General features: G+C 38.9%; 1 protein-coding gene across 1 annotated transcript in view; it reads left to right on the top strand.

The window, feature by feature from the left end:
- PARD3B (par-3 family cell polarity regulator beta) overlaps nt 1-25,811 on the top strand; it is a 391,688-nt gene that overhangs the window by 176,941 nt on the left and 188,936 nt on the right. Inside the window, exons 8-11 of the mRNA XM_066322656.1 lie at nt 3,754-4,109; nt 5,717-5,856; nt 6,646-6,774; nt 20,568-20,753. Of these exons, the coding sequence (XP_066178753.1) occupies nt 3,754-4,109; nt 5,717-5,856; nt 6,646-6,774; nt 20,568-20,753 (811 nt within the window). The remainder of the gene's footprint in view (nt 1-3,753; nt 4,110-5,716; nt 5,857-6,645; nt 6,775-20,567; nt 20,754-25,811) is intronic.

The following is a 25,811-nucleotide window of genomic DNA, read 5'->3' as shown; positions in this document are numbered from 1 at the left end:
TAGTTCTGTAGCATAGGTATTCTTGTTTCTGAGATGGTGCTTTTTTCCCTCCTGATAGCTTTTCAGTTACAGCTTTCTGCATATTTGGTGTAAAAGCACTCTACTTTGTTACAGTACATGCCATTCTCTTCCATCCATGGAAATTCCTAAATAAGATAACCAATTTTGGCAGAACATAATTGTCAGTGTCTTGTTGCCCCATTCATTGCCCCGCTGTGCAGTTTTGTAATGAAATTTTGCAAGTAAGGTTTTGCTTGAGTCAAAACCTCTCTTTTCAAAATCATATCTGATCCTTTACGATATGTTGTCTCCTCTGTGTTTTCTTCTGGATGTAACTAGATCTCCAAAGGCTTTCAGCCCATGACATGTTTGTGGACTGGAGGACTCTACATGTTTTTCTGTATGGTTACTAGATTTTGGGGCAGGTTGAAATACTTCATGAAATTTCCTAGTTCTCTGTCAGGCTTTCCTTCAAAATGCGACATGCAGGACACTTAGTTTCTAAAAGCTCACGTAAAGTTTCGGGAGTTGGAAGGACTATTTATTAGCTTAGAGAGATCAGTCTTGTTAGGCTCTTTCTGTCACTGGGAGACAGAAAAGTGACTTAAAGGTGTTTCAGAGCAGATTCAGCTACTTTTTCATTTGCTGCTAATCTATTCTTGGTCTGAATTTCCTTATGCTACAAAACCAAGTAGTGTGGTTGCAGTGGCGTTGGATCTGAGGAGAAAAAATACAGGAACTGTGGGCTCAATGTCTGTTTGACATTGACTGGAGGGGAACATTTTGCATGAGCTCTAGCCTATTCCCAGGTCTCTTATAGTTCTGCTGAATTGTTTTCCAAATTTCCTTCTACAACATCTCTCTTCCCTGACTGTGGAGGATGACTAAAGAAAGACTCTTTCCAGGTTGAAGCTAGTCTCCGTGGACATGCCTTTTAGTTTTTGTCTGGCGTGACCTAGCTGTACTAACCTGACAGAAGTCCAAGTTACAGAAATCCACTAATTGTAAAAGATACAACAAAGCGTTGTTCCAATGACTGTTGACCCAGAAACAGCAATCAGATCCTCCTTTGAGAGGAAAATCTGTTGGCTAGTTTCAAATTGCCATTTCTTCATAACCCTTGTAAAAGCTGTTTTAACACTTAGAAGAGATTGTTAAATGCTGTCTTTTTCTAATTTCAGCAAAGACTTTCTAGTATTGCTCCTGACAATTGCTTCTTCTGCAGCTGTAACAGCAGCAGCCTACTTTCTGTATTCCCATGTTTATAATAGCTGTATACCGGGACTGTTGGTCTGCTTTTTCATTTGCTGCTAATCTATTCAATTACATTCTGTTGTGCTGCAGAGTTTCTAGCACCTCTTTTAACTGACTCCCTTATTTCTTTAAAGTATGCACTTGAGGTCTCAAGAAATATAAATTTCTCCATTCATTATTTTTTCCCTTTGAAGTGCAGCCAGTTATTTTGCCCCTGAAGACTGCATTTAGACTTTCCCATAGGATGTCTTGAGTGATTTCCACTAATTTTTGTTTGAAGGAGATCTTATGTTTTCTCTTGCATACATTTAAAATATTAATCTTTTGAAACTGTGTTATTAAATTACCTTGTAACATATGACCAAGTAGCTACTTGCAGTGATGAATATGTGGTGTGAAAGAAACACAGTTAAAATTTTACATCCTTTATGCTGGAAGTATTGCCATGGTTTTTTACTATCAGAGTAAGGTCTGTCCTTGAGAACTTTGACAGGCTATAGGTGAACAGATAACCTATAACCTTGGGAGACACACTGGGGCACAGTCTGTTTCAGCTCTGAAAGAGAACCCTTGAGGGTGATGCTAAAAGAATGCTTCTCAATAACATTCTCCCTGCTACTTTCCTTTTCCAAGTTTGAGGTTTCCCTCTGGCAGCATCGCCTGTCAATCAGTGTTGCTATTCTGACTCTTGATGCTCCTATACTCAGTGTGGCAAGGATGGTTCTTTCCCAAAGCAGTATTCATTGGGACTGATTCCTGACTTTAATGTCTTCATGCTACAGAAAGCCCTCTTGAAACAGCCTCTTCTTTCCACCACCTACAACTGCAAGGTGGACATACTGTGCATCTCTGTTCATCTGGGAAAGCAGTAGGTGTGTTTTCAAGACATTTATATTTGCAGTGGTTTCCTTCCTGTGTCAGTGTTTTAAAAAAAAATAGTTCAGAAGTACTTTCGACATTGATACCTGTTACATAACTGAGTGTAAATCCAAAGCCAAAACTTCAGCAAAATACTGACTCAGACTCACAAACGCATCACAGAAGGGCAGGAGGTAAGTACAATGTTCTTAGAAGGACTCCATGTTTTATTTAATATAGCTCTTACTTCCCCTTTTGCCCAAATTCAGCTAAGCAGAAGTTGTCAGTTTTTCGTTCTCAAAATGCACTTCAGGTACTTCTGTTTGTACTCAAGTGGTCTTGTGCAGTATGGTAGAAAACCAGTCCACTGCAAGAGAAGGTAGGAGAGGAATGTCTAGAAAGAGAGAAGTCTCCTTTGTTCCTTTAGAATCCAAGGTTTGTAACATTGCTTGGTTGACGAAATCTACAGGTTATTCAAAATCCTGGGAAGGCTTTATGAACAGTTCTTTTGGACAACTTGTCTTAACTGCCTTACAGTGCATGGGAATCTGAGCACGGCATCATTGCCATGGTATCAGTTCACAGAACGACAGAATGGTTTGGGTTAGAAGGGCCCTTAAAGATCATCTCATTCCAACCCCACAGGCGTGGACAGGGATGTCACCCACTGGATCAGGCTGTTCAGGGCCCCATCCAGCCTGGCCTTGAACATTGCCAAGGATGGGGCATCCACAGCTGCTCTGGGCAACTTGTTCAGGTACATCACTGGTAATGATGTACTTGAGTACTCTGAGTAAAGAATTTTTTTTTTTAATGTCTGGCCTAAATTTTTCTCTTTTGGCTGAAAACCACTGCTCTATCACTATCAAGGAGAGTAGTTCCCTTAAATGCTCTAACACAGTTTCTAGTGTTATGTTTGAGCACATCTGTGAAAACACTGATTATGTGAAGTCTGCATATCCACTTAGCAAAAGGTTGCTGCTTGAAAGAAGTGACTAATATCTACCTATTTATGTATCCATTTATGTAGAAACACAAATACTTTAACTGTTTTGATCACAAGTGTTTTTTTCCTAATGTTTATGTATCCCATACCCTCATCCTATTTAATTGCTGTGGAATCAGCCAGCAGTTGCATTAGGGATTACAAAGGAATTGAAGAGCAATTAGACTGGATTTGGAAAAAATGGGGAGTTGAGCTTGCTTGGAGTAGATCTATTCACCAGAACAATTGGTGATGAGTGCTTAGTGTGCCTCTGTGCCAGCAACAAAATACATAACAGACAAGCACTTGGAAAAAAGCAGCAAGCTGTAACTTCAGCAGTCTTTTGATGAGCGTTTGCCATCAAAACTTCTCTTTCTGATGCTCTGCATGAAGAAATATGTTCATTAATTAATTCTGGCAGGTATGATTTCATAGCAGCTTAGGACTTCCTACAGATATGTTGTTCCTACTTGAAATATAAGGAAAGTAGTAGAAAGCTGTAGTTTTGAAATCTTCTTTTGTGTTTACTTTTCTAAAAAAGAGATGCTGTAGATGTGAACATAAGGTAAATTTTCATCTTATTCTCTGTAAACAACTTCAAATTTTGCCCGAATTTCCTATTTTGTCATATGAATTTTCATACCTTTATTTTAAAGGGCTCAGGACATCTTCCGTCAGGCAATGAAATTTCCGAGTGTCATCTTGGAAGTGCTTCCTCCATATAACCGAGAACAGTACGAGAAGTCTGCTATTGCTCCTCTTTGTATTCTGAATAATGAAGAGGGAGTTACAAAAACAAAAATTCCACCTCCTCTTCATCCAAAACCTGCTGTGAAAACAATTACTATTTCTGGAGCAAGCTTGGAGTCAGGTGTACAGGGAACACCGCAGCAAGCTAAGAGCCCCAACCTCCCACGTCTGGGTAGAAAGCCTTCTTCACCCTCGCTGTCTCCACTTCTGGGCTTTGGCAATAAGAGAAATGCAAAGAAAATAAAGATAGACCTGAAGAAAGGTAAGTCTTTGGGGATGGTATGATTGATTTGGTATCGTGTTCTCTGTAGTAATGCCTTAACTTTTAGTTTAACGAGTGACATTGAAAAAACAAGGAAGTTACTTACCATTTCAAAGTTCCAAAACTTTCAAAAGGTATAGGAATGTAAGCAGTAATGTTTTCTACAGTGAGTTAGTGGTTTCTAAAGTTTCTCATAAACTTTGAATGTACATTATCCAGATGAGGGCATCTCTGTTGCTGACTGTGGAAGCAATTCCATTAGCAAGAAGTGATTTTAAGAGATAGTTCAGTCTTTTCACAAGTATAAAAAAAAAGTTTGAACTGTTAGCTGGTGACCTTTGTTATTTTATTCAACCTGCTAATTGACCAAAACACTGTTATGACATTCTTTTAAAGATATGTATAAAAATCTACTCTGCTCTGTTTCATCTTTTACCAGACCTTGACTACAGATTTACCTGACTTTCCCTTTTTTGCAAACCTTTTTTTGTTTAATCATATTTGTTCAGCTGTCAGGAGGCCAAATCTGTGTGTCTATCTTTGTTTGCTGCACCATGCAGCTGTCTTTGAATGAAACAAGGTTTAGGAACATGTAGTAAAATGTACTTAAGCAATTTCCAATTAGCATTTGTATTTTCTATTTGATTTAGGTCTCTGATTTGGTTGAGAGTTAAATTTGGTCCTAGAAGTGGCCCTTTTGAAAACTGTCTGTAACTTTATTCTCATAACACATTATGAATGTAATCAAGCTCTCATTTCTTAATTTTTGTTGTTTCATTACTTAAATCACTCATTTTCGCTTCTGAACTCTTCAGCTTTGTGTTAAATCTACTTAAGAATTTCCCCATTCTGGATCTAATGCTTTTGGTTTTGAAACACTTATATTTTTAGAAATTCCAGCAATGTGATACTGACATGATGATATCTTTGAAAACTATCACATGGGTAGTAATACCACTCAATATAAAAAGATTTTAATAGACCCTGCTATTCCCTGCTATGGTGATTTTAGTGGCTAATAAGCAATACCTGTTAATATTTATTTTACTCCCCAATTATTTGTTATAACATATGTGTTAACACTTGGGGTTTATTTCGAAGCAGCAAACAACTTCACTAATAGAAGCTTAGAAATACCACTTTGTCCTTTCTGAACAGCACATCATCAAGTTTTGCATTCAAATCATGTGACATTTTCCCCATTTACCAAGTTTCAGTAAAACCTGCTAAATTATATTTATGCTCATAAATAAACAATTCAATTGCTCTGATTCTATGAAAAACGACTGATGTGAAAGTGAAAACTAATATTGAACTGACCTAAAGAAAAGGTAAATGCTCTAAAAAGGGAGTTCTTTCTTGGTTGTTATTGTTATGTGCTTACCCAAGTATTTCCATCTTGTTGTTAGAGGGCTTGGGTATGTGTTTTGACATCAATAGATTTCTTTTCTAGACCATGCAGGAAATTGGCTTGTGTTTACAGCTTTTTGATTGCTTTCTTTTTTTAAGAATTAACTTGAACGAGTCTCTGGGATATTGTTTGCTTACTTTTAATGATCATCAACATGTTGAAATTTATGTTGTGAGTTCTTTGTCTGACATTCTAGGTCCAGAAGGACTTGGTTTCACGGTGGTTACCAGAGACTCTTCAGTACATGGTCCTGGTCCAATCTTTGTGAAGAATATTTTACCAAAAGGTGCAGCAGTAAAAGATGGTCGTTTGCAGTCAGGAGACAGAATCCTGGAGGTTAGGATAAATGTCTGTTGTATTTGCATTGCTTAAAGCTGATGGCTAGCTTTGTCATAAATCTTTTATTTCCTCATACGTATTATTGATGTATGGAACCGCAATTCTTGTCCTTGGTTTAAAAAAGAAAGTCACTCTCACAGCTTCTGTGTCGCTTGTTTGTCAACAAGTGTTCTACACCATGAAGTGGAAAAATGGTTCTTTTCACAGGGTCCATGGGGTGTTTAAACAAGGAGAACCTGATAAGATCTTGGTTTTTAAAGCAGATAAATGTATTGCTTTCGGACCAAAATGTGTCTTGCCTCTTCAGCCACATCCAAAAATCTCCAGTTAATATCAAGCTGGTAAAGTGCTCATTTTAAGGCAGTTTTGCTCAAATTGGCCTGTTAAAAATTTTCAGATGTCTTGTGACTTACAATCTTATTATCTAATGGGTTATTTCTACTTACTAACCTCAAAAAGCTCTTAAGGTAAACAGTTTTAATACTAAGGTCTTATTTCTGCACTTTTCATCTTCAAAGGGCTTTACAAACTAATTAAGCCTCACAGACCCCCTGCAAGGTGGGTAAGTACTGCAGAGCTGCTTTAACAGATGGTGAAAATGAGGAGGAGAAAGGTTAACTAATTTGTGCAGGGCCAGAGGGGGAGACAGTATGGGAGCTGTTGCTGATTCTTCTTTGCTCTCAGTCACTGGATGACACCTGTGTTAGGTGAGGGGACCCTAATAAACCTGCTGAAAGGCAGTCACACTCAGAGATGTGACATGCTCCCTTCTTTTGTGGCTGGTAGGTGAATGGACGGGACATCACCGGCAGGACGCAGGAGGAGCTTGTCGCTATGCTGAGGAGCACTAAGCAAGGCGAGACTGTCTGTCTGGTGGTGGCTCGTCAGGAGGAGGCCTTTCTACCTCGAGAGCTGGTAAACTTGTTATTCTTTCCCAAAGAGTCATTTTTGAAACCATTCCATGATTAAAAACTAGCCCAAGAATTAGAAATTATGTCAGCCGAGAAATGCCAATAAAAGGTAGTTATATGAGGCTTGTTTCTAAGAAGTATTTCTTTGATTTTGAGGGGTGTTTGATTTTTTTACTACTACAGACGCAATTCCACACAATCTGATTTTTCACCCCCAAAAATGACAGCATAAGCAGAACTCACAGGGGAATACTGTAAATTAATTTTGTAAGTGTGAAGTCAAGCATAACTAAAAATGGGTTATTCTCTTTCAGAAAAGCAGCAAGCTTTAAACCAGAAATCTAAAGTGCATGTAATGAGCCTGCAGCTTATCAGTAACAAACTAGTGAGGGTGGCTGCCCCCAGGAGATGTCTCCTAAGCCAGGTGCCCAGCTGCGGGAGTGGTGAGGAATAGAATTCTGCTTCACTCCTCACAAATTTTGGAAGCAAGTTTTTCCTTGGCTGCTGGCCTTTGACTTAATAGGCTTTTGCATGTCTTCTTTCCATCTCAAGTGCTTAATTTTCACTTTTGTGTTTTTATTAACACTGGCATGAAACTGTGTTCTCTTTTTTCTCACACAGAGAGAGTAATGCATCAGAGTAAAAGTGCCATCTGATACATGCTTGTTTCCCCTCAGAGAAGGTCATTTCTTTGGTTGCCTCTTCCATATCTTGATTGATGGCTATACTTGACCTTTCATTAAGTCCTCAGGATAAGGGAAGGACAGCATTTCCTGCTTTTGTGTCATTTTATCTCCTTCAAAGAACACAAACCGCCTTCATCCTTTTCTTAAGATGCTGCCTCCTTGCTTTTCCTTTAGACTGTTGTCAGGATTTCTTCAGAAATCCTCTGTGATGTTTCCTCACAAAACATTGCTGACAGTTTTCCTCTTGTTTCCCTGTTGCCAGTTGGACCTTGTTGAGGTCAGAATTTTCTGTGGTAGGATAGGGAGCTGGAGGGGCATTTGAGTTGTCTCATGTGAGTCTTTTCTGCTGCTGGTGCCCAATTTTTGTTGTGAGCAGCTATGAAGTGTCATAGCAAAACTATTTTCGTATCCATTTTTCTCTTTTATTATGTAATTTTTAAAGAGTGTAATGGCAGTTTTCAGCCTTGTAATTGGGCAGTTGTTGTCAGTGATTCCCAAAGCACAAAAGTTGCCCATTGCGTTGCTCTGTGAGTAAGCCCTGAGCCATAGAGTCAGTGTTTGTGTGGGTCGGAGGGAAGTTTCTCAGCCTTGAAGTACTGAATTACCTATTCTATGTAGAATTTCTGCTCATTCACCAGCTTTTCTAAATAAGAGGTTATTTTTTGAAAAAGCTACCCATCAGCAGTGCTTTCTTCTGGGTTTTTTAAGTTATAAAGCACATTACTTAGAAAATGTACTTTAAAAAGTATGCATTCTTCTCTCCCCTGTTCCCACAACATTATACATAATCATGTATTGTCATAGTGCAAATTCTGCTGGAAATCACTGTAGCAATGTGTGGGTATAAAAGATTGGAAGAATCTAAAAGCTGCTTATAATTTTTACCTGCCAAAATTGTATGATAATAAATTCTAGTGTCTACAGCAAGGATTAATTACCTTTCAAAAGGTGATTTACTTATGACTGGCATGATTGAAATCCTGGAAGTAGCCACATTTATCCTGCTGGCTTGACCTTCTCTTAGATTGCTTTCTCTGTGGAAAAAAATGATGCACAAGTGATGGCCTTCACTGCAACAGTGATGATGTGGGAATTCTATACTGCTCCGTGTTCCTCATTATCTCAATCAAGTACAACATAATACAAATGAGAATTACTGAAATACATTACATAAATTTATGGAACCAGCCCATCTAAATTAAAAAGCCCTTCAGCAACATCTGGTAGCTTAGAGCAAAAAGTGAGTTACCGTCCCACTAAGCTACCAGATGTTGATGCTAACACAATGCTTGTTAGAATTCATGAGGTGTCTGAGAATAGTCTCAACAAGGATTAAAAAAAAAATTAAAATTGGTTTAGCTTTTTTGTTTGGATTCAGCTTTAGCCATGATATTACATTCGACTAATCCTCTGCTGCCTCAAAAGTTACAGTACTGTTTTATCAAAGAGGAGAAAAAATGCCAGCACTTTAAATGTTTGTTTTTGGAAGGAAAAGCAGTGGATAATCCAATATTTTTCAAGGACAGCTGTAACTAAGTGCCCTGACAGTGTAACATGCATGCAGAATTTACCTGACTACTTGGGGATTTTGTTAATGCCTGGCAATAATACAGTAATTGCTTTATATCAGGCTTGTTCTTGCTTTGAACAGTTCTCCAGGGACTGTAATCTGAGCTGTTTTCTTTAGATTCCCTGTTACCTGTTGAAAGGAAAAGGCAAAGGGCCACCTAGTAAATGTACCCACTCACCACAGCTTCCTCTGGTAGAGATCCATCTGGAAGCTGGACCCTCTAGAAACCCATGCACAAAACTGCTTTTGAGCACATTACTCCACTAGAACTCTGTTTTTGTGTGGACTTTGTGAAGAGAATCTGATAACTGCATGGGCACAAAGCATATAATGTAATAAAGTCACACTGGGTGGCATTTGGTTGCATGGGTCTGTAATAATATAATTTGACTTTACATTATAATAAAGCTGCGGCTTGGGGAAAGCTTGGTCTCACGAATATTTTCTCTTCAGTAAGATAGATGGGAACAGAGTTTGGGTGTTTTGTTACTGTGATCTGTGCTTACGAGTTGCTAGCAAGTAGAAAAATATATTCAGAGTAGCAAGCCTTTGCCACAGCAACGGAGATGTGATAGGGATGAGGATGAATCAGTGGTGCAAAAAAGCATTATTAAATTAGAGGGAATTGGGGCTTTGGTTACACTGGCCCATGCAACATCTGAGAGTTATACAGTTACAGTGTTTGTGCATAACAAGGGAAAAGAATTGAAAATCCAATATTTATAAGGTTGTTACTCCTTTAAAAAAAAAAAAAAAAGAGAGAGAGAGAAAAGGAGGCTGTAATGAGATTTTTTTTATATATATATTGAAATATATCAGTGAAGTAGAATTTGGACCAACCACAGGCTGTCCTCCTTATTATCCAGTTAGCCAAATGTTCCCAGTAATTCATGCCAGCTGTTGACAATGTAGGAGCTAAGTAAGGAGCTGATTCCAAAACTCCAGGGGAGGATCTTGATTCACATAATTACCACAATCTGTGGAGTGGCCAGTGCTTAGTGTGTTCTTTAAGGTGCATTTGCGTTTTAAACTGTGTAACAATCTTTTCTATAGGATGGTGAATATTATAGAAAAAAACTGGCTTAAACTGAATAGGTTTAGATTTTCCAGCTCCTCTCAAAGTGAATGGAATGCTCATCACACTGTGGCTATCATTCTATTGCATTTTGGAAATGCAGTGTTTTGATCACATGTGTCTGTTGCATCATGGTTTTTCTCTAGGGAAAATGTGTGATCTGAAAGTGCCATTTCTTTTAATAAAGATGCAAAAATTATTGACTTCTCCTTCTCTTTCTTGATCCCTGTATTGGTAAAACAGGGAAAACTACTTGGATGAGAGCAGCTCTGGTGCAGCCCATTTTGTGCTATGATCCTTTGCAATTCTTTATTCTGTATGATGCACACGAGCAGAGGAATGTGACTGCTCTGCAATTGCCAGAAACAGTATAGCACCAAAAATATTTCCATGCATTTTTCTGTAAGTTAGAGCACATACACTGGAATTTTTGCATATCGTTTATTTTTTGTTTTAAGGATCTCTTTGACTTACCCGTTGTAACTGTAATTGCTATTTCTGTGTTTTCTTGGCATATTAACTGATTCCTGAAGAATAGGGGGGGTGAAAGGGAACAAATCATCATTTTTATAACAATAGCTAAAGGAAAAACAATGTACTAAATGTGGTATTGGTCTTTAAGTCTTTTTTTACATGTGTATTATACAGGATGGAAGGAAGCAGGATGAGTGGCAAGTTCAATTAAGCTTTTTTTTCTACTTACCATATGATGAACTTTTATGTTTTAGTCTTCCCCCAGTTAATTTCTTCCACTGCCTTGAACTTACATGCCTGAAGGAAAACCAGTTGGCCTATTTGTTTTAATATTCAAAGCTTAATTTCTATTACTTCCTTTTAATTGTTGCTTGCCTTTTTATGGGCAGGAAATAATAGGTGAAATTACAGCCTAGACTTAACCATTTTTGCACCTGTTTTTGTAGTTCAAAACTATGATTCTAGTGTTCAGTTATACAGAAATGGGCAAATTATTTCAGTCAGAAAGTGATTCCAGCAAGTACCATTTTTCTATTGTGTTACCTCTCTTCTAAGGGAGATGAATTGGATAGGGAAAAAAAGAAGTATATATTGATTTTTAATAGCATACACAAGAAAGTGTTCTGTGTAATGAAGACAAGGATATTGTGAATGCACATGGCACCTTTCATTGTTTATAAACTGTAGATTTTTCAGTATCCTGGGGGTTTTAAAGAAAAGTTTATTTGTGGGCCCTGTTCTCTTCATCTGGAATGATGAAGCGAGTGTAGGTTGTGTCTACATAAATGTATATTTTTTAAGACAAAACATTGTGTAGTGCAGCCCCTCAAAGGTTTTCAGCTTCATTATGTATTTCAGAAGATGGTTGCAATTTCACTATGTCTTAGAGTACTGAAAACTGTTCTTTGAGGAAGACTAATCTTTGTTGATTAGTTGTGCTCCTTACAAAAGTCAGTGGGAGATCAGTGTTAAGAAGGAGTGTGAATCTTTCCTGTCACAGTGAGAAGTATCTCTTTATCCAGGGTTTGTGTGTGACTCCCTAATTTACCAAGGGGGAATAAATTGCTTGGTTATCCATGTACGTTTAAAAAGTATTGAGCTCCCATACATAGTGAGGTGCCCCTAAAGGTACCAGCACAGCAAATGTGATTTTTCCATCTGATAACAGTTGTCAGCCTTTTTGAGGCCACAGAGACCTTACTGCATCTGGTCTACTATTGCTTTCTCTGTCAGAGTGTTATGGCCCAGCAATGATTTGCCTTTCAGAGCTCGCTGTTCCTATAGTCCAGCAAATATGAGGAACCTTGAAAGGATGGTCTGAAATACCTGGTCAAAACCATCATTGCCTGCAAAAACCTCTGATGGTGCTCTGCCTGCTGGTAAAGTATAAGTTAGAGAGGACAGAGAGAGGATAAAGAGACAAAAGCATAACGTTACTTGTACTATGAGATAATATATTCATAAAATGTACTATGGGATTACTGCCCAAAATTCCTAGGTTTAGGAACCCTACCTCAGAACACTGGAAAATGAAAGCATTTACTTGATAATATAAGTCTTAGCTCTAAGGTTGCCTAAAATTATTTGGAAGCCCACTTTAATGTATCAAATCATAAGTATATATACATCAGAATAGAGGCAAGTAAAATCTAGTCTTAACAGAAATTGAGTCTTCATATGTTTAGATGCATTTATCCAGGTCTACAGTATTTGCATTTAATAAAACCAGAGTATTTGGGCTATTTTTAAATCCTGCTAACAAACTTAATGCCTTGCTATTTACAAGGGTCACCAGTTCTGTTCCATATACCATATGAACATTTCTAAAATCTTTGTCTTAGAATACATAAAAAACTTAGAAAAAAGTTTTCCTAGGCTGACTTAATGTAAAACATATGCATGTGGTGTTTGAAGTGGCTGTAAAAGAATTATACCCTGCTTATTGCTTTGTTTTCCATACCTTTAAAACAGTAAGCAGTAAAATGAGTAAAGAGTTGGATTTGTATATCCCCATGTTGTGGCCTGTGCCCGGAACAATTCTAAAATGATACAGTAGCAGCAACCCTAAATTCACCCTGAGAATACCGTGCAGCCTTCCATCTTCATGTGTGATGAGATTTCAGGCTCCAAGTGCCAAGGGGCATTAGCTGCACAAGGCTCCCACTCAAGAGGGTGTGTAAGCACCAGCTTACACCATCCGTGGGCTGAAAAGGGGTGTTTTCTCCGTGAGACGGGCCTTGGCTGAGGACTGGACTAGGTAATTTTTCTCCCTCTGTTTCCTACAGTTGTGTAGCTTAAAAGTTTAAGTAGGACTGCATTTTTTAATGTTGAGGAGCAGTGCACACCAGATTACAAATACAAAACTTTTGCAAGGGCAAACCATTTCCTTGGTGGGTTCTCGAATAATTGAGCAAGCAAACTGGGGAATCTCCATTTCTGAAATTCACTGTATCTGCCTTGGATGAGGAGTTGAGTCCAGTTTTGTCAGTTTTTGAAGCTGTAATGCCAGACAGCCGACATAATTCACCCCAGACACATTCTATCAAACATGACAAAAACTTGTGTACTTTGTTAATGTTAAAATTACCCAAGCACGCTATCACGTATCTCCATGGATTTGCTGCTGCCTTTCTTGTCTTAGCCGAGTGTGCCATTTGTGACCGTTCAGTTTTTATTGCAGTATGGAGTCCAGATAATTTTAGAGAAGCCAATATAAAATATCTGTCAGATATGCTAAAGATGAATACACGCAGCAACGATTTCAGTTACTTACTAGATTGTGACAAGATTACAACAGTGTATTACCTTTGAGTATTACTTTTAAGAGTGTAACATTATGTCTATTGCAAAATACAGTGCAGATTTTATAGTGACTGAATGAGCTGTCAGCAAAGTATTTCTTAATTGTGGCTAAGTGCTTGGAAAGAACATGGAGCATGATGCAAATAGGGGATATCTTCTTTTCAAGCTTTTCTGCCAATAATAGCTATGTGGTGCCACAATTTAAATATTTTTATCAGAAAGTAATTGCAAAAGCATGCAAATGTCTTATTTCCTTCATAAACCTTTGAAAATAACCCTCCTGGGTCTTTTGCCTTTTGCTGTCAGCTCTGAATGGCACCCCAGGGAGTTGACATCTCTTATCAGAAATGAGCAGCCAGGCAAGGGGCAGTCAGCATATTGAGAGGCCATAATAGTGTGTTGGTCAAGGGCACCAGACAGGTACTGAAAGGTCTCTTGTTGTGTTAAACAAATGCTATTTCCTTCCTGACTAAGTGAGAGCTAATTTTTTGTAAGCTTCTCTTTTGGCAAAAAAACACAATAAGGATATATAAGGCAACCTTTCCAGTGAGAGATTAGCATTAGATTATCATAAATCCACAGATTAAAAGTGCTGTGGTCAATGAGAACAGGCATTGTAAGATTAAATAAAAGGACTAATTGAAAGTGGTGTCCCATGGTAGACAGAGGATTGACACAATATTGTGTAGATACAACCATGGGCTAAGTAGAAAGTGGAAGAATAAAATGCACAGGACTTTTTTCAAAGGTTATAATTCTGATTGTACTGCTCTCATGACTGAGCAGTTGTGTATTGTGGGAGTAGGAAAAGGCTAAAAGTATATTCTCTGTGGTTTTTTAAATCCTGAGAATTTTTTGGTGAGACCAGTAAAATTTTAGATGATTTTTAATAATCCTTTATTGTAATATTTTAATTAAAAAATCAGGTATCTGAGGTATGGATGTGCTTCTAAAAATTAAAATCGTTGGCAGAAGATTAATTAAATGTATCCTGAGACCCTTAGATACAGGTTTTCAGTCTGCATTGCTGAGTATTTTTTAGTACTGTGTTATTAGGGCTTTCTGCTTTTATGTCTAGCAAACTCTCTGTTCTCTCACCTTCATATAAACTCTGCTGAACTTTTCTGTCCGGTTTCTGGTGATTCGGTAAATGTCAGAATTGATTTTACTGAAGTTGCATGCAGGTATATCAGTAGATTAAAACATTCCTGTCCTGATTTCCCTCGAGAGGGATAGTACCTGTTTGGTTGTTTGCTCTGTTCTGTTTAACCACCAAATCTGGACAGCAAGCAAGAAGATCTCCTCCTGGATGTCGTCTGTCTGTTGCCTTCTGGTCCAGGAAAGAGAGAGGTGATTTTTGTCTTCCCCAAGCAATTGAGGGAGGTCAGGAGCTGCCTAGAATGCTGGATGGTGCAACCAGGAGGGAGCTTTGAGCAGAAGCTGTGACTGGCAGACTCCTATAAATATTAGAGATCAAACATCACTAGACTGCAGAGATGTGCTTACCAGGAGGGAACTGTAGAAACCATTGGAAGCTGACAGGCTAAGATTTAGCAAAGCTGAAGAAAGGACCTGCCCATCAAGGACAAAATGAACAGTGGAGACTGATTCTTGAAGCGTTGGGTGGTTTTTTGGTTTTGTGTTGGAATTTTTTTGCTTGTGAGGTGGTTTTATTTGTTTTTAATTTAAACCTGTGTCTCTGTTGAGTAAATTTTATTAATATTTAGGAGTGTCCCTGTCTCAACGTACCCCTCTTAAAGGAGAGAAATGAGCAAGAAATTGGGCAAAGGGAGCAGGAGACCTGCATGAATGAATAGAGAACTCCTGTCATTACTCAAGCATAAGCAGGAAATAAATACACAGGAGATGGAAACAGGGTCAGGTCACTTGGAGTGAATATAGAGGGGTTGTCAGAGTAAGTAAAAACAAGATAAGGAAGGCCATGGCCCATCTGGAATTAAATCTGGCCAAAGATGTCAAGGACAGCAAGAAAGGCTTCTTGAAATACATCCATAACAAAAGGAAAACCAAGGATAATGTGGGGCCATTACTAAACATAACAGGGAGCCTGGTAACAGAGGATGCAGAGAAAGAAGGCAGAGTTACCAAACACCTTTTTTTGCATTGGTCTTCATTGACAAGGCCAGCCCTCAGGATTCTCTGACCTGGGAGACAATGGTAAAGGAATGGTGGGAAGAGTTTCCCTTGATCAAGAAGGATTGGATTAAAGAATACCTAGGCAAACCTGACATCCACAAGCCCATAGGCCTTGATGGGATGCATCCATGAGTGCTGAGAGAGCTGAGGAGGCCACTCATAATCATCTTTGGAAGGTCATGGCAGTCAGGAGTGGTGCCCAAGGACTGGAAGAAAACAAATATCACCCCAGTCTTCAGAAAGTGCAAGAAGGAGGACTTGGGGAACTCTGTTCACATGATGACAAGAAGGTTATCAGGAGTAGCCAGCGTGGATTCACTGATGGTAAATCATGCATGACTAACCTGACTTCCTTTTACAATGAAACAAGTACCTGGATGGATGAGGGACACTGTCCACCTTGACTTCAGCTGTCTCTCACCACATTCTCACAGGCAAAGTCAGGAAGTGTGGACAGATGAGTGGGCAGTGAGGTGTTTTGAGAACTGGCTGAACGGTGGCACAGGGGCTCGTTTGGAGGCCTTGGTGTCCCCCAAGGTTCAGTACTGGGCCCATTATTCATCAGTGACTTGGATGAAGGGGCAGATGCCTCCTTAGCAGGTTTACTGGGAGGAGTGGCTGATACCCCTGGGAGCTGTGCAGCCCTTCAGAAGGGTCCTGACAGGTTGGAGAGGTGGGCAGGGAGGCACCTTCTGAAATTCAGCAAAGGCAAATGCAGAGTCCCACATCCAGGGAGGAACAGCCCCATGCACTGGGACTGACCTGCTGGAGCAGCCCTGTGGAAAGGACCTGGGGCTCCTGATGGACAACAAGCTGTTCCTGAGCCATCAGGGAGCCCCTGTGGCCGAGAAGGCCAATGGGATCCTGGGGTGCATTAGGAAGAGCATTGCCAGCAGCTGGAGAGAGGTGATCCTGCCCCACTGCTCTGCCCTGGTGAGGCACATCTGGAGTCCCGTGTCCAGGTCTGGGCTCCTCAGCACAAGAGAGACATGGAGCTCCTGGAGTGAGTCCAGAGGGTGGCAACAACGATGATTAAGGAACTGGAGTATCTCTATTATGAGGAAAGGCTGAGGGAGCTCAAGGTTATGGGGTCTCCTTCACTGGAGATGCTCAGAAACCACCTGGACACAATCCTGTGCTATGTGCTCCAGGATGACCCTGCTTGAGCAGGGGGATTGGGCCTGATGCCCCACTGTTTTCGCTTCCAGCCTTACCTGCTCTGGGACTATGTGACAAGTGCAGACCAGGCCATCTCAAAGCTGTAACCATCCTGAGGGTTGGTCACCTGAGGTCACCACATAGCTACCTGGACTTCGATTTATGTGAAGATTTCTGGTTTATCCTGCTACAATTGAGTTTCTTTCCTATGTCTGCAGTAGGGAATAGCTTCAGTGATATACTATCATCTAATTCCCGAACTGCAGGGGTATGATACATTTATTATGGAAAATACACCATGTGGTTGTTGACTGGGTAATTTATAACATAAAGCTGTAAGTTTTTTCTAGGCTAGAAACATATTTGTGTTGCAGCTCATTTCATTCATTCTGTGTCTGAGTGAGTTCAGATGCTAGGATGATCTCGAGGTAAGAAGTGTTTCTAATAGAATTCAAGGTTTAGTGCACTGGAGAGGGTTTCCTTTACCAGACCATAATTCAGCTGATGGTGGTTGCTATATTCAAAAATATTGATGTCTTGGGATAATGTCTAGCAAAGTCAGGGAAATAGAAGCAGTAGGGATCCAGCTCTCTGAGTCACTATCAGCATTTGATATTCATACCTGCTTATTCTAGGAACAGGGGCCATCATTCATTAAATTGGTCGCCTAAATGATGCAGTTAATTGATGAGCTGTTAACTTCAGGATAACAGGAGCTCTTTTTGTCATCAGTGAAAAGGTATTGCTTGGGAAGAGCATTATGATTGGGATAATAATTTTAAAACATTCAGCAAGTATAGGATGAAAACAAGCTTCTAGGTTTTGTTCATCCCTTTTTTCTCCTCTGGTTTTCTACCTTTCTGTTGCTTCTCACATCCTCCCACAGATAAATTTTCAGTCTTGTATTTGCACCAAATAGTCTTGAGGCATTTGCTACCAGGCATTTGCTTTCAGATGCTGTACAATGAGTAGCCGAGGAAAATTTTAAGGGGTAAAGACAGAGTTTACTCGTCTTAGAGTGAATTAATCACTGACTTGTAGATATGCATCTCCTTTCCTCTTACCCATCCCTGTGAAAATTTTGAATGGTCATTTGTGGGTAACAAATTTTTGATAGTACTATTAGACAAAGTTCAGCATTATTTTTAAATCAGCTTTTGCTGGATCTTTGGATAAAGCGGCATATAAATAGTGAAAAGGAGAGGTGTTTGGGATTATTTGGCTATGTTGAACAAGAAACTTGTGAAGGACTTTAAAAAAGATGAGACAGTTCTCCAATAATAGGTAAAAGCAGTTAACATTAAATTTAATGATGTTTTGATATAATTAAGTGATCTATTTCATAGAAAATGGTAGCAAGGAAAATGGTAGGCAAATGTTACAGATTCCAATTTAAGTACTAAGGAAAACATAGGAAATGAAATACTGACAAAAGTTTGCTGTACTTGTCTGGAGTCCTGATGCAGAGTGATTTGATTGGTTACTTAACAAGGGCTAGTGCACAGCGTAAGTATGTTAAAGGCAGCAGGGAAATAGAGAACACTGAGCAGCTTTTTCGGGTGACCAAATCCAGCTTTATATGAAGTCTGAGTTTGTACTGAGGTGGCACTATAAAACAGTTTGTGAGTCCTCTGGTTAAGACAGGCATGAGCACTGGGAGCTTTATGTCTGGTGGTAGCAGCCCCCTCACTGCCTTTCTCCTGCTATGGGCAAAGACAAGACCCCAGTACTGACACGGAGAACAGGCAAGTCTAGTGCAGATGTCACAGATTAAAGTGGAAGGAGAGCAGAGACACAGGAACTGCTTGCCTAGGGGACCATGAAAGTGATACCAAGTCCCATCCTAAAGGCAGGAGTCATCACATGCTGGGACCCCGAGAAGAATTTCTTGTGTTCAAGTCTTGACAGGATGTACCAGCTGAGTAGAATTCTGATCTAAGAGTTCAGAATCAACTGAGAAGAATATGTGCAAGTTGAAAAAAAACCACAAGATTTGGCAGAAAATCTTTTCTCTAAAACCTTGAGAAAGTTAAATTCAAAATGGTTATGTTAGAAGGCCAGTAGTGTTTTTTTTCTTTACACAGGTTCTTCTAAAGTCAGAGGAGGAGTGTTTGTGTTATCATTCTGTTTTGTTCACGGTTGTTGCAAATTTGTAGATTTTGAGGGGTTATGTTCAGAATGTCCATATCCAAAGCTAAGAATTAGAAGTGACAGATGTGTAACTGAGAATTCTGTACTTCTGGTGAACAAAAACAGTACAAATGTGTAACTCTAGGCACTGGAGATGAATGCTGGTATCAAGACAATTGTCAGTGTTGGTGCTATGTCATTTTTATATTTGTCAGTTGCACAAATTGTATTGACTTTAATATAATGTAATTACGTTCCAGAAAAAATTTAAACGTGGTACATATTCAGATTGAAATAGATACTCAGTTTTCTGGCTGATGTGATTCCTCTTCACCCAGTTGTTGCTCCTCGTCAGTGAAAGGACATCTGAAATAAGTGCAAGTATACTTTGGTGCTGCTGTTTCTTCGGGATATTAATTTCTGCCCTTAGTTCTGGGGTCATAGTTTTGTTGATCAGACAGCATGATACCTGAATGCACAGATGTGCTGTGGCTGCTGAGGAAACATCTGTAATGCTGGCACCTTTGCTGACAATGGCATGGATACTGTATGTGCTGCAGCTTGGGTCCTGGAAGTGATTCCTCGCTGGGGATGAGGAGGATTGGCTCAGCTACTGCACTGCTTGCAGGTGGCCTCTACTGAATAATTCAATGTAAGGATTTGACACCCTTGGAAGCAGCAGCCAGTCATCTTTCAGCTTGTGATTGTCTATGTGCTTCCTTTTCATAGTTTTTTCTCCTATTAATTTTTTAATACTACTGTTTCAAAGAATAGAAAATGTCCAAATGACAAGAAACAAAAGCCTATTAATTGTCTTAGAGTTACACGGAGAAGGAAAAATGGAATAAAATTGAATGTGTTGCATAAGATCTTTTGCACTAGCACCTTTCATGAACAGTTCATTCCATAGTAGGTCTCCTTGTCTTTGTTTTATTTTTTGAGATGTGCCAGGATAAATATTTCAGGCAAAAAAAAAAAATTGATTTTGTTGAATTTTATGATTCTAACCTGATTTTAAAAAGACAACCACACCCCCTTCCCCTCTGCCCAGCAACAGACAGCCATACAAAACTGCAGATACAGTGTACAGTAAAAGACAGTTCTTTCTGATCTTCTGTGGCTGTGTATGCTTGACTTGACAGTCCTGTAAACAGCTCTCTAATCTAGAGAGAGTCTTGGGATTAACCTATACCAGAAAGAAAAAGGAACAGTCAAACCTCTATGGAATAAAAGTATGTACTAAGGGAGTTAGTGCAGAATAAGTTACTGTGCTTTCAATTTTCACCTTTGCTTTTGTTACACCAGCTTTCCTCTGCAGACAGGTTTAAGGGAAGGATAATTTTTTAAGGATGAAACTCAATTTTCAAAGGGGAATGGGATTTAACAGTACAACTGTCACTATAGTTTGTGAGCTGCATGTAAAGATGTTGAGAGTTTTATGGCTTACATTTTTAATGCAGCCATGTATAAATGTCTTTTCTACATTCTGCTGCAACATCAGTTTTTTATCATGTGGAACTAAGCTATTTTACCTTCTATTTAAGCATATTCCTAGGTATCATTAAGAGTAACATTCTAAGCCAGATCTTGTGACAAGATGTCAGCTAAACAAATGCACTATTGATTATAATACTGTTTCTTCAAGCTACTTTCTGGAAAAGAGGACTATTTATTATTGTACAAATCTGTGGATACCACTCATGCTGACTTTTCACCCCTATTTTCATCCTTGTTTTCTCCAACAGAAAGGAGAGCCGAACTGCAGTATCTTTTCTCCAGAAACCACAGAGCAGCTGACCTTTGAGATTCCTCTGAATGATTCTGGCTCTGCTGGACTTGGTGTGAGCTTAAAAGGCAACAAATCTCGGGAGACAGGAGCTGATCTTGGGATTTTCATCAAATCAGTTATTCATGGAGGTGCTGCTTTTAAGGTAGGGAAGAAGCACATCAGGAAGTGAATATGTTAGACTTCTGCCATTTCTGTGTTGAGTGCAGAATCTCACTTGAGAAACATTCTAGGTATGAATACCTTTGTCACTCATTCCTTTGGGTGAGCTACAAATCTAACATTTTGTCCCGTGGTTTCTGGGGTTGTGTGTGAAGCAGCAAAGTTTGCCAAAGTGGAAGTGAATTGGTGCAAACCTTAGGGAACATTTGGATGCTGCAGGAAGTGGGGAAGGGGAAGAAGGATAAAGATGGTAGGTATGAGTCGAGGCAGCCTCCCCACAGCCTCCAGGAAAAGTTAGGCTCAGTGACAGAGAAGTTGATACCTACACTTGTCCCTGTCAATAAAAACCTATCATAATTTTCTTCTTTTTTATTCATAATATTTTTATCACTATATTAAAAATGTGGCTTGGCTGAGCTTGACATCCGTTGTGTAGAAGTTACCAGTTGCTCCTGAGGTGGATTGAATAGGTAACATTAAATTGATAAATGACAGTATTATGACTTGTTCTGTTCCTTCTAAGCACTGTAAAAAGACTGTTGTGTATTTTATTATTACAAAATATTTAAGTTATTGTCTAATCTTTAGGAAATCTATTTGTTGACTACATTTTTCCCTCAAATAAAGCTTGGAAAAGGTAAGTTCTCTGAACTGGAAACAAATTACTTAATCTTTCAGAGCTAGTATGTTTAACACCTGTAGAACCATAACGTAATTTTTGTCTTTTATCTCGGCAGTTCCCTGTAGTTCTCTCTTCTGTAAAAGTACCTTTTAATTCAGCATTATGCAAATTGCTCTACTGACATGAGCCTGCTGAGTAAGACAATTCACAGCATTAAAACTTCAGTGATCATCTATTTACAGCAGCTAGTAAATAGCAACAATCCAGGTCGTAGGTTTCATGAAATTATTTATTAGTTCCCTGTTTCTGTTATTTACCTGTCCTAGTCTCACAGTTATTTCAAAGCTTGGATCTTCATCTGATTGGATCACACCAGAACTGAGTTTACACACATTTTGCCAAATTAGGACTGGATGAACTCAATTAATGTGTATATCTGCTGCTGAGTACGACTCGTTTTACTGTGAAAATGAGGCTGCCCTCTGTTTTCCCAGCTCTGTGTCCACACCAGCTGCAGTGACAGTGCATTGTCATGGATAAACTCCTTCTATAGAGTAGCCAAGCCATGGAGCCATATTCCAGGTTTTTGGGCTAGCTGCCTGGCTTGTCACATCACAGACCCATATGACAACCTTTTCTAGCTCTGTGTTTGCTGCTCTCTGTTCATCCACAGTGACTCACTCCAGAGCAGTTAATTTTGGTTTGAGATGTCTGCAGACTACTAAAGCAGGGCCTCTGTGCTCACCCCTGAGTGAACAGGCACAGTCAGTCACCATGACTGGGAGATTATTTTGTCTTGTGATGGCCTGTAGTCCTGTGACCTGTTCTCCATTCTACCTCATTATAACCCTTCCAGCAATTAGACCTGTGCTGTGGTAATAGATCTGAAAGTAGGCTCCAGAGCAAATGAGACAGTAGCTGAGGCTCTGGCTTCAACCAGAATCGTTCAGAGACTCTGTCCTGTGTGCAAGTGCTCAAAGAATGCAGTCATTTTGGCAATGTTTTATGTCTCACAGTCTGTTGTTGTGTAAGGCATGGAGAATCGCTGTCTTTCTTATGTCTATTGACCTTTATATAGAACACAACCTAATCAGTGAGTATTAACAATTAATAAAATTTCTTGTATCAATTTAAAAAGTATGCACATATTTGCGCATAAATATTTAAAGATGTCCTATTGTCCTTATTTTAAATCTCTTCTTGGAGCAAGTTTTGAAATAAAAAGCCTCTCTTTCCAGCTGGTAGTTGTCCAGCGCATTTTCCCATGCTATTCATTGGTATTCTCTGAAATGGATTATTATGGATTAAGACATGTGCATTTGCTTTTCAGTGTGCAGTGTTTTCTTGGGAAACTGTCACAGGAGGAAATTTTAATGCTCACTGACATGAGAATTCTTTCACTATTTCTCACTTCTGCATTTAGAATTTAAATATTTTTTGGTATTGGTGTATCATGCTAGTGTAAGTGGGAACTTTATCCCCTTGTCTGTACAGTCACTGCTTCTCCTCAGAAGAAGAAATGTAATACATAGAATTTCAACACATTTGTTTCAGTGATAAAGTAAATGCGCAATCCTTCTAATGCTGTATAAAGGTTTTGAGACATTAAATTTATTTTACCCATGTGTTTTTTAGAATGAAGAGTAGACCAATTTTTTGGTTACCATTACTTGTTATCGGCTTGAACCAAGGTCTTAAGAGAGGTCTAATATTTTTAGGGTTTTTTTATATATTAATACATTAACTCCAATGGCATTGCAAAATGCAGTAAGGGATATTTTTAAAACCATAATGGAAAACTTCAGTATTTAACTCTATCTTTTATGATTTTTCTTTGTTCTAGCTAGAAGTTTTAGAAAATGCCGATGGATGTAGCATCATACATGCTACAGTAAGACCCAGTCCTCTTTAAAGCTCTTCCTACAAAATCAAGCAAAATAAAAATGCCTTAAAGGTTCCAGTGTATTTTAACATTGTATACCACAGGAATAAAACCAGTTGCTTTTGCTGATTGAACCATTATGTCCCTTCTTAACCTTCTTTTGTAATTTTGGAGTATTTATCTTTTAACATCCCTAAAATAAAGAAGTTACTGGAATACTTGATGTTTGTACTTATGCAGAGCCTTTCATGTGAAGAACACTAACATCTGACTGAGTTCAAATGCACTGTCATACCCCCTAGCTTTGGGGATTCCAGCCTTGTTCACCTCAAGACATCTTGGCTTTTCACCTAGAGTGCATTGCTGAGGATCATGTACTTGCAATCCATTGCAGCTGAAACGAAACAGAGCCATTACAAGAAATCATGTAATATTTTCTGTGTGCATTTGTTTAAATCAAACATGAGGTAGCTCAAGTGTCCTTGGTCCTTCTGCATGGTATTGCAATAAACACTGCTCGTTGTGCGCAATGGATGGGGAGATTGGATAATTCCAATGACTGCCATTAGGGCATTTCTGACAGAAATGTCATCGGTGTGATAAGGGAAATAGCTTATTGTGCCTTGATTAAAAATGTAAATCCTTGAAGATCATGGCATTCTATCTTTCTGCTCTACTGTAAAAAGTGGGAGTCTTGTGAATGGCTGTGAAGAATGTGGCAGCCATGTGGTGGTAGATTCTGCCCCTTGCTGTGAGGCACCATAAAAAACCCAGCATTTTTTGGATAAGTGAGGGAAGAATAACATCAGCCTCTATTAGAATAGCTCACTCACAATTCCAGAGATGGCATTTGAAAACTGTTCTGCTGAAATGCCAAATGTTGTTTTCCTACTCAAAAGCCACAAAGAAACCTACCTCTCAGAGATGAAAGAAGAAACGTGTTAAAACAACATTTAGCTTGTTTTGAGCCAAGCAGATTTTCTTGCAGTTCAGGCTTCCAAACCAGGCCATAACACAAGGGATGTGAAAATCTGTGTTTGGAAACTGTTTAGACGTGGAGATTTTTTTTTCCTGGTCTCTAAAAAGGCAAAAGGTTTTTCTGTGAAGTAACTTCTGCCTGTTGTGTGAAAACAGTATTCAGCTGTCTTACAGCCTGTCTTGTACAGGTGACTTACCAAGTGTGGTTGATCAACAGCTATGAATGATGCACATCTTTTTTCTTCTATCACAATTGAGGTGTTGAATTCAAGTTGAATTTTTCATTTAAATGCTGCACATAACAGAGTGGGAAGAAGGGAGGATGCATCAAAGAAGCCCTTTAAGAAGTAATATAATTATAATCTAAATAAATATAAAGTCTCATACAAAAGTACTACAAGTAAAAGTTGGGCCAATATAGAGCCTTATGAGGCGCAGTGATTCATTTAAAAATGCATGCTGTATTCAGGACAGTTGCATACTTAACAGATGTAGTCGTGACTAGATGCATTTGGCATTGTATTTGTATATACTTCAGAAAGAAACTTTAACAGATATTTATACATGGGGGTTTTTTTCCCAGAAAGGAGAAACAGTAATCCAAGAAACTGTAGTACCATAGTGGGAGGACATGAGGACCTGTAAAATTATCAGTCTTACAGAAACTTACAAAAAAAAATTATTTTCCTTAAACTCCTGTTGCTCTGAATAGCTCCATTCATTTCAGCAAATTTTGATTGAACACAGAGGGATTACAACATGTGCAAATAATAAAATTTTCTGTTCAGCAGTGTTAACTCTTGTCTCCCTAAACTTCAGCTCTTGTGATGGCATCATTTGTAGGTAGAGAAAGGGTGGGGTTAACTTACTGATTTTGACTGTATGTACATCTAAGTTGCCATAAAATATTCAGCAGAGAGGTGGGAGAGGTTTCAGTCTCTTCAAAATGATCTCTCTGTTTTCTATCCTCCATTCCCAGACCCTCCCAAGAAAAGTTTTATTTCTCTTCATTTTCCTTCTCTGAGTGACTCATATCCTAATTATTTCTTTCCATCTTCTCGTCCATCCCAGTCTATTTTGGATTTTGTTATATACTGGTTTTTTCTTCAGCTTTGTGGTTATCTGTACTCTTCTGTAGTAATGATGATATGCAGTTCCAAAAAAATAACATTTAATAAAGCTGGGTGTGTCACAGCTACTGTAACTCACTCAAAAATGACTTAGACTTGGCAGCAATAGCTGAACATCTTAGTTACAGAAAAAAATAGAAATCAGATAGTATATGTATTTCATATTGCTCAGATGCATGAAATATGTAAACAGTTGAGATGAGTGCCTTATGAAGAGTTTGTGCTGAGTCTGTGAATGAATCAGACTCATCTTAACCAAGCACTGTATTTCTGTGCAAGATCTTCCCTATTACTGTTTCTTCATTGCCTTGTATCAGATCTCTTTGGTTTGTTACTCCTTCTCCTCCTTGTTTGAGGACTGATGCCAGCCTGATAATTGTGAACTTCACAAGCTTTAAAATAAATTTCTGTGTCTCAATTAAATAACCT

Source organism: Sylvia atricapilla, chromosome 7 (genome assembly GCF_009819655.1).
Source record: "Sylvia atricapilla isolate bSylAtr1 chromosome 7, bSylAtr1.pri, whole genome shotgun sequence".
NCBI classification, from domain to species: Eukaryota; Metazoa; Chordata; class Aves; order Passeriformes; family Sylviidae; genus Sylvia; species Sylvia atricapilla.
The sequence above is the reverse complement of the archived record's forward strand: the minus strand, read 5'-3'. Positions and strand labels throughout refer to the sequence as shown.